This window comes from Prionailurus bengalensis, chromosome A3, assembly GCF_016509475.1.
Source record: "Prionailurus bengalensis isolate Pbe53 chromosome A3, Fcat_Pben_1.1_paternal_pri, whole genome shotgun sequence".
In the NCBI taxonomy this organism is placed as follows: Eukaryota; Metazoa; Chordata; class Mammalia; order Carnivora; family Felidae; genus Prionailurus; species Prionailurus bengalensis.
The window spans coordinates 109752970-109771491 of record NC_057354.1 but is presented as its reverse complement, the minus strand read 5'-3'; the positions used below and the strand labels follow the sequence as shown (position 1 = coordinate 109771491).

General features: G+C 35.9%; 1 protein-coding gene across 4 annotated transcripts in view; it reads left to right on the top strand.

Annotated features, from left to right (window-relative positions):
• RMDN2 (regulator of microtubule dynamics 2) overlaps positions 1-18522 on the top strand; it is a 76111-nt gene that overhangs the window by 22640 nt on the left and 34949 nt on the right. For all 4 annotated transcript variants that reach the window (XM_043604147.1, XM_043604146.1, XM_043604145.1 and 1 more), the window contains 3 exons: positions 9662-9836; positions 10963-11065; positions 15009-15069. In XM_043604147.1, the coding sequence (XP_043460082.1) occupies positions 9662-9836; positions 10963-11065; positions 15009-15069 (339 nt within the window). The remainder of the gene's footprint in view (positions 1-9661; positions 9837-10962; positions 11066-15008; positions 15070-18522) is intronic.

The following is an 18522-nucleotide window of genomic DNA, read 5'->3' as shown; positions in this document are numbered from 1 at the left end:
TTAATTACTAATTAATTGGTAATTTAAATTAATGACCAAATAATTACTAATTTAAATTGATTAATAGAGATTAACTTACTATTGCCATTTTATTATTTGTTTTATATGTCTTATAGCTTTTTTAATCCTTCATTTCCTCTGTTACTACTGCCTTACTTTGCTTTTACTTGAGTTTTTGCAATGACACATTTTGATTCCCTTCCCATTTCCTTTCATGTGTATTCTGTAGATATTTTCTTTGTGTTTACCATGGGCACTGCATATAATATCCTAAAGTTATAACAATCTATTTTAAACTGATACCAACGACACGTCAATTGCATTCAAAAGCTCTTCTCCTTGGGGTGCCTGGATGGCTCAGTTGGTTAAGCCTCTAACTTCGGCTCAGGTCATCTCATGGCTCCTGAGTTTGAGCCCTGCATTGGGCTCTGTGCTGACAGCCCAGACCCTGGAGCCTGTTTCAGATTCTGTGTCTCCCTCTCTCTCTCTCTCTCCCCCCACTCCCACTCGCGCTCTGTCTCTCTCTCAAAAATAAATAAAAACATTAAAAAAAAAAACCTCTTCTCCTTTGATAGCTCCACCCCTCATTTAGTTATTGATATCACAGATATCTTTATATATAATGTAGCCATACAGATTTATCATTATTTTATGCTTTTTTCTTTTAAATAATGTAAAAGAATAAAAAAGGAGTTATGAACCAAAATTATAATAAAACCAAAATTATAATAAAAAACCAAAATTATAATAAATTTATCCATGTATTTACCTTCATCAAAAACTTCATGTTTTCATATGGCTTCAAGTTGCTGCTAATGTCCTTTCATTTCAACTCGAAGGACTCACTTTAGCATTTCTTGTAGTACAGTTCTAGAGGTAAAGAACTCACTCAGCTTTTGTTTATCTGGGAATGCCTTAATTTCTCTCTTATTTTTTGAAGGTCAGTTCTGCTGGATATAGAAGTTTTGGGTGACAGTTTGTTTTTCCTTTCAGCACTTTAAATATATTATCCCACTGCCTTCAGGCCAGAAGGTTTCTGCTGAGAAATCCATTCATAATCTTATTGGAGATCCTTTATATGTGATAAGTATTTTCTTTTGCTGCTTTCAAGATTTTTAAAATTTGTCTTTAATTTTCCACAGTTTGAGGGTTTGTCTTGGTGTGGATTTCTTTGGATTTATCCTACTTGGAATTCACTGAGCTTCTTATATTTGCGTATCTATATCTTTCTTTAAATTTGGGGAGTTTTTGGCCATTATTCCACAAAATAAGCTCTGTGTCCCTTTCTCTCTTCTTCTGGTATTCTAATAATATGTATATTGGTCTGGTTTATGTTATTCTGCAGAGTTTCTTAGGCTCTGTTCACTTTTCTTTTTTGACTTTTCAGATTCATCAATTTAAAATAATCTGTCTTCAAGTTTGCTGATACTTTATTCTGCTTGTTTGAGTATGTTGTTGATCCTCTCTAGTGAATTTTTTAAGTTACTTATTTTATTTTCAGCTCCAAAATTTGTTTGATTTAAAAAAAATAATTTCTAGCTCTTTGTTGATATTCTCATTTTGTTCATATATTGTTTTCCTGATTTTCTTGTGTTCTCTCTCCATGTTTTCCTTTGGCTCTTAGAGCATACTTACCACCATTGTTTTTAAAATTGTTGTCTTGTAAGTCTAAAGCCTGTATTTCTTTAGAGTCAGGTTCTGGAAATTTATTTTGTTCATTGTTTTGTTCATTTATTTTGTCCATCTTTCCCTATTTCTTTCTATGGTTCATAATCTTTTGTTGAAAATTACAAATTTGAAAAACAGCCACCTAGCCTGGCCTTTGTAGTTGACTCCATGCAGCGGAAGACCCTCGCTAATTAGCCCAGTGCAAGGGCTTAAGGACTGTCAGGTCTTTTCTAGTCATTAGTTTTCCCTGGGCCTGTTTGTGTGTATTTTCCTCCTAATTATCCTATATACATGACTTTTTACATATCTATTTAATTTAATTAATTTTAATTTTATTCAATTTTGTTTAATTTTATTTTTTGAGTGGGGGCAGAAAGAGAGAGAGAGAGAATCCCAAGCAGGCTCCATACCCAGTGTGGAGCCCAACATGTGGCTTAATCTCACAACCATGAGATCATGACCTGAGCTGAAATCAAGAGTTGGACACTTAACCGACTGAGTCACCCAGGCATCCCTAAATATCTTAATTTCAGTGAGCCTTACCCCTGTTTTAGATCTCATTGTGTTCCTCTCCTCATAATCTCTCACAAATGCACCCATGAGTTTGCAGACTCCTATAGTTCTCACATGCTACGGTGCCTGCCACTGCCTTTAGCAATCTCCAGTCTGATATCCAATGATGCCTTCGTTTCTGTCTAAGCTCTAAGGCAAGCAAAACAGAAACCAGTCTCTCAGGAAGCCATCAGACATGCCAGGACATTGCAAACAAGATCCACTCTTTTCCTCCTGTCCCAAGGGAGGAGCTGGGAATTGGACAACTTCTTCCCGTCTATGCTGTATGATGCCAGGGAGGGGTGAGGCAAGGGTAAGCAAAAATGCCAGGAAGTTTCCTACCACTGCGAGTATGGCTTTTTCTTGATTTGACATTCACTCTGTTGTTCCAAATCTTTGACTAGCTTCTAAATCTCCCACAAAGCCGTTTCATTCTGCCTGTTGTTCATCTAGTGTTTCCATGTCAGAATGAGAGCCTAGATCTTCCTATCCACCATCTTGCTGACATCAGTCTCTCTTGGTGTGTATCTTTTGGAAAAAAAAATGTTGGAGGGAATGAGGTGTTAGGTGAGGCTGAACAAAAGGAACTGATCAGGGTGCCTGATGTGGGGGATGACACAGTGCTATAGCCAGGCATGTTTTTGCCTGTTCTGATGCCGCTCACTCTGTTTTGCCTATTCTGATGGCAAAACACACTTTTGTAAACACACTACTTTTTTTCCTAGAAAATAATGTCATTTTCTCTTTAAATAGTGCAGTGATACCTTTAGAGATGCTATTGTTGCTATCGAAGCAAGTAATTGATTGTGCAGAAGAAATGAAGGCGTAGGGGAAAAAGCATAGTTCTTATTCAAATTGGGAGCAATAAATAGGGCCAGAAAAGTACATGAAATGACAAATGTTTGTAAGTAAATTTGACAGTTTAAGGTGGGACTCTCCAGACCTGCTAAAAGAAAATTCTGACATCCGATAATCTATGAACTGCCTTTCCCCAGCCTAGTCCAGATCTGAGCTCTAACCCAAAATTAACACATGTTCGAATTTTCCCAGACCTGTTTAGATATGCCCCGTTTTTAAAATTTGCTTTTAAAACTTTTTGATAATTTTTGATAAATGCCCAGTTACAAGTAGAAGATAACTGTCCAAAGTAGGAAAACAGTTTCCCCCCACTTGAGTGTTTCTAAATGTGGGGAAGAGACTAGCCTAGATGTTCTCTTTTGTTTTATCGGCCAGTTTGTCTATTGCTATGCCATTACCACGTTGATTTCTTATAGTTTTATCCTTTATACTACAGCACTGATGGCTGTTATTTAAAAGTGTCTTTGCGGGGCGCCTGGGTGGCTCAGTCGGTTAAGCGGCCGACTTTGGCTCAGGTCGTGATCTCATGGTCCGTGAGTTCGAGCCCCGCGTCGGGCTCTGTGCTGACAGCTCAGAGCCTGGAGCCTGTTTCAGATTCTGTGTCTCCCTCTCTCTGACCCTCCCCCGTTCATGCTTTGTCTCTCTCTGTCTCAAAAATAAAAAAGAAACGTTAAAAAAAAAAATTAAAAATAAAAAAATAAAAGTGTCTTTGCTCTTCTTGTACTTGCCCTTCCATATTGATTTTAGAGTCAGGTAAGTTCCATAGGAAAAAAAAAAAACAAAACATTGTGGTTTTGACTGGAATTGCATTAAAGTGTAGTTAAATTTGGGGCTATGTGAAATTGGTTCAATGTTAAGTTTTCCTATCCATGGTATCTTTTTCTAATTATTTAGATATTCTTAAGGTCACCAAGTATTATTTTTTATAATTTTCTATCGAAAAGTAAAAACAAAAACCAATGTGGAATTTTACCCTAGGTACCATGTATTTTTCCTGGTATTGTAAACATTATAATTTATGAAGTTACATTCTCTAACTTGTTTTATAGATATAAGAACATGATTGGTTTTCAAAAATTGATCATAAATGTTGATTAGCTTTGTGTAATTTTTCTTCTAGAGTTTTTTCTATTGAATAAACTCCAAACTTCTGTTTCTTCTTTCCCAATTCTTATAATTTTTATTTGTTTTCTTTTAATGTGCTAACGGGACCTGCAGTACATTGATGATTAGAAGAAACAATATTGAACGTCCTTTTCTATTTCTTATTTTAAGGAGAATGCTTCTAATGTTTCATCATTAAGTGTGAAATGTATTATAGTTATCGGCGTATAATCTTTACTGTGTTCAGAAGACCCCTTCTATTCCTTATTTATGGGTTTGGTATTCCTTTGTCCTAACATGGTATTATTGCATTTATTGAAAAAAAAGTTTCGGTAACCACTGAAATGACCACGCAATTTTTCTAATTCTACTTGTTGTGCTAGAGAAATGTTCTAATATTAAGCTATGCTTGTAATTCCTGGGAGAAATCCAGTTTGGTTATGATGCATTCTTTCACGTTTGTTGCAGTTTTTGGTTGATATTTGTGATGTCTCTGATACCTTTGGTTGATATTTTTACATCTGTATTTATGTGTGGAATTGGTCTATAATTTTCATTTCTTACACTATCTTTGTTTGATTTGGGTGTCCGTTTTATCAGCTTCAAAAAAGGAGCTAAGAGGTTTTCCCTCTTTTTGAATTCCTTGCAAGAATTTGAATAAATCTAATTCTTTGGATATTTGATAGAATTCCCCTTAAGGGAAATTGATTCTCTCTCTCCCTATCTCTCTTTCTCTCTGTGGTGTGTGTGTGTTGAAATAGATTTTGGTTTAATTTATTTAATGGCTATAGGACTATTCATGTTTTTGTTTTTTCTTATAAAAATAAAGTCCTTATTGAGTATATTACTCATATACTATAAAATTCACCCTTTTAAAGTGTATAATTTGGTGGGAGTTAGTTTATTCACAGAGTTATATAGCCATCACCACTCTCTAATTTCCAAACAGTTTCATTATTCAAAAGAAAACCCTGTACTGGGTATCCATTCATTCTCTCCTCATCCTCAGGCCTTGTCAACCATTATTCTACCTTCTGTTTCCATGGTTTTGCTTATCTTGTACATTTCATAAAATGGAATCATAATAATACGTGGCCTTTCACTAAGTAATGTGTTCAAGGGCTGTTATGTCATATCATACAATAGTACTTCATTCCTTTGTATTACCAAATAATATTTCATCGTTTATTCATTTTGTTTACCCTTTCATCTGATGATGGGTATTTGGGTTGTTTTCATTTTTTTGGCCATTACGAATTAAGTTTCTATGTACATTCCTATACAGGTTTTTGTGTGGACATATGTTTTCAGCTCTCTTGGATGTGTACTTAGGAGTGTAATTGCTGAGTCATATGATAACTTCATGTTAAACATTTTGAGGAACTACTGAATTGTTTTTCCAAACTTGATGCGTGTGCATTTTACAGCCCCATTGGCAGTGTAGGAGAGTTCCAGTTTTTCCATATTCTTATCAACAGTTGTGATTGTCTTTTTTATTTTAGCCATCCTAGAAGCTATGAAGTGATATTTCACTGTGGTTTCGATTTTCGTTTCCCTAGTGACTAAAGATATTGAGCATCTCTGTGTGTTCATTGGCCATTTGTTATCATCTTTTGATGAAATATCTGTTAAATCCTTTTTCCATTTTTAAGTTGTTATTTTTTTTATACAACTCTTTTTATTATTGAGTTGTAAGGTTTCTTTATGTATTCTCTATGTAGGTCCCTTATCAGATATATGATTTGTAAGTGTTTTCTTCCATTTTGTGAATTATCTTTTCATTTTCTTGATGAAAAAAAATTGCTTTGAAGCACAAATTTTAAGTTTTGATAAAACCTATTTTGTTTATTTGTTCTTTTGTCACCTGTGCTTATAATGTCATATCTATGAAATCATTGCCTAGTCTATGGTCACAACTATTTACTCCTGTGTTTTCTTCTAAGTGTTTTATAGTTTTAGCTCTTACATTTAGACTTTTGATCCATTTTCAGTTAATGTTTATATATGGTGCGAGGTATAGGTTCAACTTCATTCTTCTGCATATGGATATCTATTTGTCCCAGTACCATTTGTCGAAAATAAAATTGTTTCCTCCACTGAGTTGTCTTGGTACTCTTGTCAAAACAAATTGCTCATAATAACCATAAGGGTTTATTTCTGGACCCTTAATTCTTAATAGGCCCTTAATCTCTATTCCATGTCTATCAGCCTTCTGACAGTACTATCTCGATTACTATGACTTGATAGTAAATTTTGAAAATTGCAAGTGTGAATTCTCTGACTTTGCTCTTGTTTTACAAAATTCTTTTGCCCTTATTAGGTCCCTTGCATTTCCATATGAAATTTAGGATCAGCTTACTCATTTCTGGGGGAAAATGTTACCAGCTGAGATTTAGTAGAAACTGCTTTGAATCTGTAGGTAAATTTGGGGAGTGCTGCCATCATAATAATACTAAATCTTCTGATTCATGAGCATGAGATTTCTTTTCATGCATTTAGATCGTATTCTTTAATTTCAACAATGTTTTACAGTTTACAGTGTACAAGTCTTGCACATTTTTTGTTAAATGCAATCCTAAGAATTTTATTCTTTTTAATACTATTGTAAGTGAAATTGTTTTCATTTTTGGATTGTTCATTGCTAGATTTACAGAAATACAATTGACTTTTATAAGTTGATCTTCTATCTTGTAACCTTACTGAACTCGTTTATTAGTTCTAATAACTTTTTGTGGATTCATTAGGATTTTATATGAATGAGATGATGATTGGAGCTGTGAACTGTTTTAATTAAAAAAAATTTTTTTTAATGTTTATTTTTGAGAGAGAGAGAGAGAGAGAGACAGAGCATGAGTGGGGGAGGGGCAGAGAGGGGGAGACACAGAATCTGAAGCAGGCTCCAAGCTCCGAGTTGTCAGCACAGAGCCTGACGCGGGGCTCGAACCCACAAGCTCATGTGAGCCAAAGTCTGACGCTTAACTGACTGAGCCACATCAATTATTTTTAAATACTGGGGTTTTCTCTCCTACCTTTTAGTGGTGCTTTCTAACTTAGTTGCATTGTGAACAGGGAATGTGGTCTACACAATAGATTATTATCATTTGTCGCTTGCTTCATGGCCCTCTGTACGTGGCTGTTTTCATAAATATTCCATATATACTGGGAGAGACATTGTTTTCCAGGGGTTCTGTGTCTAGTTCTAGTATCTTGATTGCATTTAAGCTAGTTCATATGGTGTTTAAATTGTATCCTTACTTTCTCTCACACTTTATCAATTACTTAGAATCTTATGTTACAAATCTCCCATTCTGATAGTGGATTCAGTTTCTCCTTGTATGTGTTAATTTGTGTTTTCTATATATCTGAGACTCGTGTTTGTAGATGCATAGAAGTCTAAAACCGCTCTTTCTTTATCATAAGTTGAACCATTTTTAGTGTTTTGTGTCCCTCTTTAGATTTAAAGCTTTTTGCTCTAAAGAGTATTATGCCCGATATTCAACTAATTACACCTTTTGGTTATTATTTTCTTCTTATACCTCAGGTGCATAGAATTGGACTAAAACTACTTTTAGCTCTTACAAACTCTCATGACTGGTCCATGCATGTGCCACTTTTATTCATTTAGTTAGTTATTATAAATAATGTGAAAGCATCCATGAAACCACGTCCTAAAACAAAAGATAGGATGTAGACAGTAGTCCTCATCAAACATTTGGCTCCCCTGCCTCCCCTCACCTGAAGATAACTATTATCGTGAATCTATAATGTATATTGTTCATTCCTTCTTTTTAATACATCATTTTATTGCATCCATGTGTATATTAAAACACATTTAATTTTGATGGTTTTTATGGAAAGGGGATTGTGTTGTATATAATTTTAAGAGCTTTTTTCCCCACTTAATATAAATTTGTTAAGATTCCTTCATGTTGGGGCACCTGATGGCTCAGATAGTTAAGTGTCTGACTCTTTTTTTTTTTTTTTGACGTTTATTTATTTTTGAGACAGAGAGAGACAGAGCATGAACAGGGGAGGGGCAGAGAGAGAGGGAGACACAGAATCGGAAACAGGCTCCAGGCTCTGACCCATCAGCCCAGAGCCCGATGTGGGGCTCGAACTCAAGGACCGTGAGATCGTGACCTGGCTGAAGTCGGACGCTTAACCGACTGAGCCACCCAGGCGCCCCAAGTGTCTGACTCTTGATTTTGGCTCAGGTCATGATCTCACGGTTTGCGAGATCAAGCCCTGCGTTGGGCTCTGGGTTGATAGCACAGAGCCTGCTTGGGCTTCTGTGTCCCTTCTCTCTCTGCTCCTCACTGCGTGTGCATGCACACACTCTTTCTCTCTCTCTTCCCAAATAAATAAATAAACATTAAAAAAAAAAGATTCCTTCATAATTTTGCACATCACTGTGTTTCTTTCATTTTGACTGTTGTGTAATATTCATCCACTCTTTGATGGGCATTTAGTTTGTTTCCTGGTGTTTGCTATTTGAAAGTACTGCTCTTTTTATTATACATCTCTTTCTGCACATAGGCAAGAGACCTGGGTTACTGGGTCCTAGCGTATGTGAAAGTTCAGTATTAGAAGAGAATTCCAAAGTGTTTTCCTGAGGGTTTCACCAATTTACACTTCATCAGATCCTGTGGATTGACTTCCTCCCCAGCATTTGGTATTGTCAGATTTTTTACCTTTTATCAACAAAATGAGCTTAAAGCAATATCTCTTTGTGGTCTTTGCTAGTATTTCTCTAATTGGCTGAACATTGAACATCTTTTCTTATGTTTATTGACTATATGTATTTTCTCATTTGGGAAAGCCTATTTATATCTCTCAAGCATATTTCTGTTGAGTTCACTGAGTTTTTATTATTGAATTTTAGGAAAGTATTTATGTGTTCTTGATATCCGTGTTCTCCAGTTGTGTTGCAAAACTATCCATTCCTGGTTTTTATTTTGCATTTTTATATTTTTTGAAGTGTCTTTTGATTAGCAACAGTTTTTCATTTTAATATAGTCAAACTGATTAATCATGTGTAATTAATAATCATTTATAATTAATGCTTTCATATTCTGGTGAAGAAAATTTTTTGCTCCAAAGACTAAAGGGTATTCACCTATACTCTCTACTTAGAGTTTAAAAAATTATTTTTAACATTTAATTCCTTATATCATCCAGACTTGTTTTTATATTATATGATAGAAATTCAATTCAATTTCATTGGTTTTTTATAGGAGTAGCCACTCCCCCCCCCCCCCCCCCCGTCAATCCCTTAATTTCCCACTGATCTCACCTGCCAACTCTATCATGTACCACATTTCCATATTTGTATGGATCCACTTCTGGCCTTTGTTTTATTCCATCAGTCACTCATCTGTTCCTGTACTAATAGCATATTGTCTTGCATTTTAAAAGGATCACTCTGGCTATTATAACTTTCGAGAGAGTTGATCATTATTTATTATTTTTGCAATTTTAGGTATATTACAGCTAATACTGACACAGAAGAACAGAGTTTTCCTGTCCCTAAGGCATTTAACACACACATAGAGGAATTAAATTTAGATGTCCTTCTTCAGAAGGTTGATAATTTACGTATGAATGAATCTAGCAAGATGGAGAGTTTTGAACTACTTTGTGACCACAAAGAAAAGGTAAGAGATGTGAGATAATAGCATCTGTATGATTTTAATTTTTATTTAATCTGCTATCCCATTTATGTTATGACCGTAACAATTGGGTTAGTTTACCCAAGCCAAATTGGTTGATGCAAAATTTTTCTATAATCTAAACTAAACTTTAAAAAAAGTAAATCTAAGAGTTTATTATGCTCTAAGATCATGAATATGAGAACCAGAGATATGATTATACAGTTTTATTTTTGTTTGATATTTATTAATTTGTCGTATTTAATACATACTCTGTAAGATAAAGAATAAGACATACTCCTCTTGGGGCAGGAAAAACTACATTTTAAGTTTTCTGTCTTGTAGTTATTAATGTAATAGCTATCAGTACAGTTTTTCAGTCCATTTCTACTAATAGTCGTTTTTCAATGTTTAACATTGGGCTGAATTGGGAAAGCCCATCCTTCCCACTACAACCACCAAAAAAAAGAAAAAGAAAAAGAGAAAAAGAAAGAAGGAGAAAGAGAAAGAGAGGAAGGAAGGAAGGAAGGAAGGAAGGAAGGAAGGAAGGAAAAAAGAAAGGACAGATGTAAGAAGAGGTTCTCAATAGCCCAGTGAGCAATGAATCTTTCTTTCCCGTGAGCAATTTAAATCCTTTGTCTGAGGTTTCAGCAACTCTAAACAGATTGTTTAAAAGTTTTTAAATCTCCAGCATTATGATTATATTTTTAGGTAATATAGGTTAAAAATGTGACTGCTCTTTCGAGTATATGTGATCTCTAATGCTCACTGAGACATCATATTGAAGGTAGGTAACTTAGAAATAAGAAGAAGATACTACTACCAGGGAAAACTTACAAATTCTGGTACCTATCAATTCTCTCTTCCATGTTGGTGTAGAGGTAGAGTCTGGATAACATTCATTATTTTTGAAATCCAAATGTAACCCTATGAAATCACTTTTTGTAGCCTGAATATTTGAATTTAAAATTCAAATTTTACGCACAAATTCATTGTATGCACGTGACTAGATTCAGTCATCTATAAATACCAGTTCATCTGCCTAATTTTTTAAAAGTTACAGTGGAAAACATTTATAGTTTCATCAAGTGACTGAGTTAATCTAATGTATAGTGCTATTTTTTCTTTTCAGTTTAGAGATGAAATAGAGTTTATTTGGAGGTTTGCTCGCGCTTATGGAGACATGTATGAGCTATCTACTAATGCACAAGAAAAGAAACATTATGCTAATATTGGTAAGTATTTTATAAAGACTGATTTTTCTCAAGTGACAATTGTTATCTATAATAACCCATCAATGAATTTTAATTAAAGCCAAATTATCTTAGCTAAAACCAATATATTTAATCTATTTTATATATCCTAGTACTGGAAAATACATGTAGTCTAAGGCCAGAAATTTTTTTCAGGACTAAGGTATATATTCTTTAAAAATATTTGAGTATACTAGAATAGACAGATGAAAAACTCAAATTTCAGATACTAAGTTTATGACAGAAAGACAATTAGGTAATATTTGAGGAACAGTAAGAGGCAGAGGATAGGTATCTCCAGCACAATTAAAAAAACCTTCCTTGACTCCTATAAGGGAGAACTTCAGGTGCCACAAAGAAATAACTACTTAAACTTCAATGCCTTTTTTTTCTTTTTTTTTTTTAAATGTTTTATTTATTTTTGAGACAGAGAGAGACAGAGCATGAGCAGGGGAGGGGCAGAGAGAGAGGGAGACACAGAATCTAAAGCAGGCTCCAGGCTCCGAGCTGTCAGCACAGAGCCCTGCGCGGGGCTCAAACTCACAACCGCGAGATTATGACCTGAGCTGAGGTTGGTCGCTCAACCGACTGAGCCACCCAGGAGCCCCGTGTTTTGTTTGTTTTTTTTTCAAAATTTCTCTCAATAAAACAAGATTAGTCTTGAGTTGATCATTGTTTAAGCTGACTGATCCAGTACATGATGGTTCATGATACTGTCCTCTACCATTTTATGCATATTTTTTGAAATTTTCCCTAATAACAACAGCGTATAACAACATAGTAATAGCCAGAATGTCAAAGCTTTTATACATATCTATTTCTGTCACTTAATATCAAAACTCTTTCTTGCAAAAAGCCCATTAGCTGCCAATTCTCTGAGCTTCGGGGCAATAATCTGACATCAGACTTCTTTAATTTCTTCTTTCATTCTAAACTTTTCTCTTCTCTAAGCTTTCTTTCTTAAGTTAGCATGAGGAAGAAACAGCACGAAAATAATGATACTACACATCTCATTCCACGGTAGTTCCCTGTCTTTTTTATTTCCAAGAAGGAAATATTTCCAAACTCCTTGTAATTATATTCCTTCCACTTGTAGATTTCCTTGCCACATTATTCATCATCAGCTTTGTGGGGCAGTTTTTCTGTAGTGATCCATCTTGCAGGCCACACACAAAATCGAATTCTAGAGAAGAGGTTTGTTAACTCTAGGGTAAATAAAAATTTAACCAAAGAGAAAAAACTGATTTATTTTCATATCTCCTGAGAAAATCACAGTCTAGCTATGTAAACTGCTAAAGTAGGAAAGACTTTTTATTGCCTGTAAGCTCCTGCCCTACCCTGGGCATCAGGGGTCATCCGGTGTGTGATAGGAGGTAGAAATGAGAGCAAAATCACATGTTCTCAGACTGTGGACAAGCTTATGGCTTTGGGGGGGGGGCAGTATCATTGAAATAACCATATATTATAAAGAAACAAACGGAAATACGTCGTGAGTAGAGGAGAATGTGTTAAAAGAGTAATCACAGAAAGGATATGACGGCAGCGGCTGGGGGTTGATGCAGGGAAGTCTTTACTGTGAAAGTAAGAGTTTCACATAGGTGAAATTACTTGGAATCTCTATTTTTTTTTTTAATTTTTTTTTCAACGTTTATTTATTTTTGGGACAGAGAGAGACAGAGCATGAACGGGGGAGGGGCAGAGAGAGAGGGAGACACAGAATCAGAAACAGGCTCCAGGCTCTGAGCCATCAGCCCAGAGCCTGACGCGGGGCTCGAACTCACGGACCGCGAGATCGTGACCTGGCTGAAGTCGGACGCTTAACCGACTGCGCCACCCAGGCGCCCCTGGAATCTCTATTTTTAAATGGAGTAGAAGTTTAATTGAGTTCATGGAAGAGGTGGTAAAAATGGAAAAAGAAATAGGCGGGAAGAAATCTGGGGACAAAAATGGAGATTGGAATAGGATGTATCTTAAAAAATGAGAAACCTTTATAGTGTCAAGACAAATGAGTAAAAGCCTACGATGTATTCTACTCATTCACGTATTGAAATATATTAAAAATAATTTTTTTTCTATCCATTTAGGAAATATTTATTTGAAATTACTGTGTCTGGAAGTGATGTTAAAATGAGGGGTAGAGGGAGGGAGAGAAGGAAGAGAGGAGGGAGGTAAATGTGATTAAGTTGGTGCCATGCTAAGGAACTTGCTAGATAGATCAACATGGAGACAGCCCAATATACTTCAGTGTTCGGGTAGTGAGTGCTTAGGAAAGGTGATGACAGAATGTGCTAGAGCTGAGACCAGCGTTGGGGGACACTGGAACTCAGTGTGCGGGAGGAGGAAGTGCTGACTGGTTTTCCCCATAATAGCATATTTAAAATTGTTACCCCAAGGCATGATTTGATCACTGGAGAGCACAGAATTCCTTCATAAAACTCAGGATGGGGTATAGCATTACACAGTGTGTCATATAAGTACTCTGACCATAATTTGTATTCCAAGTAAACTATGAATCTTATATCTAAAGGAACATTATTATAATTTCCAGAATTAAGTGATCAATACATGTGCCTCAAATAGATCAGAAAGTACCATTTTGTAAGTGAAACAGCTTTCCTTTCAGACTTCAGCTACATAAACGAGGCTGCAAAACCAGCCTGCATATGACCGACCCAGCTTCCTTTTGTATTCTCAGGGTTATGGACTCTCCTCTATTTTCGGCTGGTGGTTGTACATTAAAAGCTATTTTTGTTCATTTGGCAAAGTAGCTACATGCTGATTTCATTTTTAACGTTTGTACATTTAAAGCTATGTTTTTCAATTGTTTATTTAAAAATCACTCTTCGAATATAGGTCTACAATGTAATGTCAGTATTAAAACACTTCACTTTTTAATTTTTTCCACTTTAGGTAGATTTATACATGAGATATTTCCCTTAATGAATAGAGCTATAAAATATAGAAGTGTCCCACCTTAACAAATTAACAGAATGGTTTTAGAATTAAGGATCCTTATTATAAAGATTACATCATCCACTTAACTTAGAAGAGCCTTTTGCAGATCCCTGGATATTCTCTTCAAGGCAACAGCAACAACAAAATGGAGCAGGGTAAAGGGAGATGTTATAAAACAAAGCAGCCCCATAAAACAAAACAAAACAAAACAAAGCAGCCCCTTTTAGAGAAGGATTTTCAGAATGTTGTCCAGTTTCATTGCAAGCATTTTGGTTTTTCAGGCCGCTAGACAAACCTCTATCCAAAGTAATTATGACATTACGAAAAGTTACTTCTAAAACTAAGTGGAATGATTTGGCAGGGTGATTTATGTGTCGAGCCTGTTCGTTTTTGTGCACGATTAGGTAAGCACTTCTCTGGGAAGCCTTCCCTTTGGATGGAGTTCTCTCTACATCTCAACACTCTGTTCTCTAACATGCTCTCTCTGTTTTTCATCTCATTTTTGGTTTTTACACGCAATTTGTTTGCTTATATACCTGCTTTCTACTGAAATGTGAACCCTTGGAAGTCAAAAACTGTGTCTTAATTTGACTTTTTATTCCCAGAGATTATGATACGACACTCAGAAGGCATACAGTAAATGTCGGTCAATTATAGAACGATTTTTATTAATGCTTTTAAATAATGATTGGATGACTTTTCTTGCACTTGGTTACATCGCTTAGTCCAGTGAGCTTAAAACCTGAGCATTCATCAGAATCTCTACAGGCTAGTTAAAACAGATTGCTGAGCCCCAGACTTTGTTATAGGGTAAGTCTCTCTTTTAGCCAAAAATCTGCTTTTCTGTAAGTGATGCTTCTGGTCTTAGGAGCATATTTTAGGAACCACTGACTTAATTCAGTAATCTACCCCCCCCCCCCCCTCACCGACTCATGTGAAGGTACTAAATGCAAGTACATTTTTCTTTCAGGGAAGACATTGGGGGAAAAAGCTATTACTAGAGCGCCCATGAATGGGCATTGTCATCTGTGGTAAGTACATAGAACTTACGCAGTCTTTTAGAATTCTCATATGCCTCTATATAAGTTACAATTGATTTTTAAGAAATTATTGACCCTTTAACCTGTCAGTCACATTCACTGAAAAATATATTTAATAGATAGCAGAGTAACTATTCTTAGTCTCATGTATTTTACAATATGTATATTTTAAATATATTTAAGGCAAACTCTCATCGAAGATTTCATAAGTGAATCTACCAAGTGCAGCCCCTTCGAACATGATAAATTCTAATTAAGTGTGATTTAACATTTTATTTGAAAACAAATATTAAAGTGATATCATGCTTCTAAATGAAATGTGGAAAGAATGCTTCACAGGATAAAAGCATATTGCTCATTTTTTATACCTTAATGCGCTTGTGTATACTAATACTACAGGTCAAAGAGAAGTCGTGTATAATATAATAAAGCTCAAACAAAGGGAATTTAATTCGTTGGATGGGTGTAGCTGACTACCCTTGGGGAAACAAATATATTCTTGAATATGTTTTATTTTGGATCCTTTGTTTGTTTAGAATTATAAAACACAAGTAAGAAGACATATATTGTTTTTAATTAACACTTTGTAGTTGCATTTTTACAACATATTTTAGTTCCTTGCGGCAATACAGGTAGTTCAGGTGCTAGAAAGATAACAGTAATAAATTAATTTATGACCCTTCTCTCAGACCTCGGTTTCCAGAAATCCACCCCTCTTCGGAATTATTTTATTCTCCTGGAGCACCTTGAGGCAGAAATGGCTCCCTTTCTGCAGGTCTGCATTTGCCCCACAGGGAATTGGTTTCACTCCACCAACTCTCAAGTGCAAACCTGTTTATTTACTCTGCCACCAGCAGGGGGAGCTCCACTCACACTGTCCTCTTCAAGCCACTGGTTAGGAGTCAAGGACATTTTCTATGTCCCTGGAGGGACACAGGCCAAAATAAAAATAGATCTTTTGACCTGCTCTCACTTTGCCTAAGATGAGGTGCAAGCTTGCCCCGGCCCCCTCCACGAGGAGAAAGCCACAGGACTGTGGAAGCCACAGTCCCCAGAACAGTTCTATCCACAGGAGCCCTCACTCCTCCACCTCCCGCCAGGAGAAAGGTACTTTTGCAGTTAGCGTCTTGGTACATATCTTTAGGGTCATTTTCCCAATGTATGAGGGTATTATTTCTATAACCAAATTTACCTTCTCATCTAATTTGCACATTAATATTAATAAATTAACATATGTATACCTTAAAGTACTTCCTTTCTTCCACTTTTAGTGGTAACTATAATGAATTTGTACTGATCAAGCCACGCTCTCTTTATGTCCTCTGATATTGGGAGTGTTGGAAGCTAATTGGCCAGATTTAGAGGCAGAAAAAGGACCCAAGCCCTCCTCTTAACTCTGATCTGCTCCTCCCCCCATAAGTTTGTCATAAATGACAAACTTTGGCCAGGCCAACCGCCTATTTTTATAAATAGTTTTACTGGCTCACAGCCCCGTCCGTGCATTTGTGCACAGCTGTGAAGTTCAGTAGTTGCAACCTTGACTCTCTGACCCGAAGCCTAAAATGTTTGCTACCTGGCCCTGCAGCACAACTTTGCACATCCATGACTGAAAGGACTATGCGATGGCTTATAAGCTTCAGTTTGAAATACAAGATGCAATCTTCAGGAATAATTATCAGAAAGGATTCACATTGAGGGGATGGTTGAAAAACAAATAGCATCTTAAGACTTGTTTTCCATCTTCATTTCTTCCAGAAAGCTTCAAAACTTTAAGTCTTCATAAAGCTGTCCACAAAAATGTTGTTATTTTTGTTGAACCAGCCCAAAATACTTCTAGGATCAAGAGAGTAAAGTCGCTGTGGCTTTGTAGTTTGTCAGCCCCATAGGCTTGACCGTAATTACAAATAATATCTTACATATTTGTTGTGCTCTACTGTTCACAAATTGTATCCACATGACTTAACAGCATGTGATTTACAGAACAACCTGTTTCCATTTTAGGGGTTAGGGTGAGCAAGGTAGTGTATGGGGGAGGTGTGTGTGTGGGGGGGATAGGTTGTTAGTGAGCAAGGGTCACACAGTAAGTAGAAAAGCAAACACCAGATCTTTTATTCATATATACTCGGTATTCTATTACATTATTCTTCCTCTGCTTTCTCACGGCATAAATAGCATTTGTGCTGAATCAGAAGTACCGCAGGGAAAGTAATGGAGTTATTTTAGTAGTTGTTGACACAGGAATGTTTGTCACTTATTAAAGATATATTCCATATCGATGCCAAGAAAATACAGAATTTTTGTCAAAGCATGTATGGTGAGAATGACCTCTAGATGGAGGTAAAAGACCATATTGTGAATTAACATTCTTCAGCGTTCCCATCAACATGAGATGGTTTGTGAAATAAGATTTTAAATTACATTTTTAAAGACGAACAATATACAAGAACAACAACAACAACACACACGCGCGCACACACACACACACACACACACAGGTGGAACTGATTGCCAGAAAAGAAATGATCCTTTGGGAAAAAAGTGGTCAGGTGAACTTTGAATTTATGATATCTAGAAAGATAAATAATATTTTAGACTGTAAAGAAAAAACTTCAAAACAGATTGGGAAATGCATAAGACTATAGGACAGATTATTATAAGGGAAATGTGCATGTTTCATGCAATGGTATTCATAAGTCATAGTTTTTGTTTTTCCTTTTTCTCCTCGCTCAGAGTCAGTTGGAGAGAATGTGCTGAGACAGCACTATTAATGCCTCGAGGTGTGCATTACATCAACCTGATGCTGATGTTCAGAAAATAGATGATTGATCCTAGATCAGTGAACACAGATTCTTTTCTTTTGCTTCCAGTATAAATGTTTCATTCTATAAATCTCTGGTTGAGAAAGTTCATATAGATCCAACAGATTTTTCTAAAAATGTGACATGATTTGTTTTTTAAATTTTTCTGCCAGTGTAGAGAGTAGGGAAATTGAACTAGTATATGTGAATTTAAGCAAGGCAGTGAGGTCAGTTTACTTACCACATTCTTGTGGACAAGATATAGAAATGTGGGCAGGCCTCTGGGTTACCCATATCGAGAGAAGGGTTTAAGCCAGTTGTTCAACAGAGTAACTGTTGGCAACATCACTATCAACCTGGAGACGATTCCAGGATTCCACGTCTGTATCTTAGACACTAGTGTGTTCCATAATTTTGTCAGTGGATGAAGATAGAATAAGTATGTAATAAAAGTTGCAAGTAACACAAAATTATGAGGAACAGAGTGTATGATGGGTGACAAGAGTAATTCAAACGACTTTCACATTAGAAACAAAAGATTTTCATATATGTGAATGAATAGAGATAAACGTGGAAGGAGGGATGGAAAGAAAAGTGTCAAAATTTAATTTAGGGGAAAACATGAAAATTTGGATAACGTGGGGAG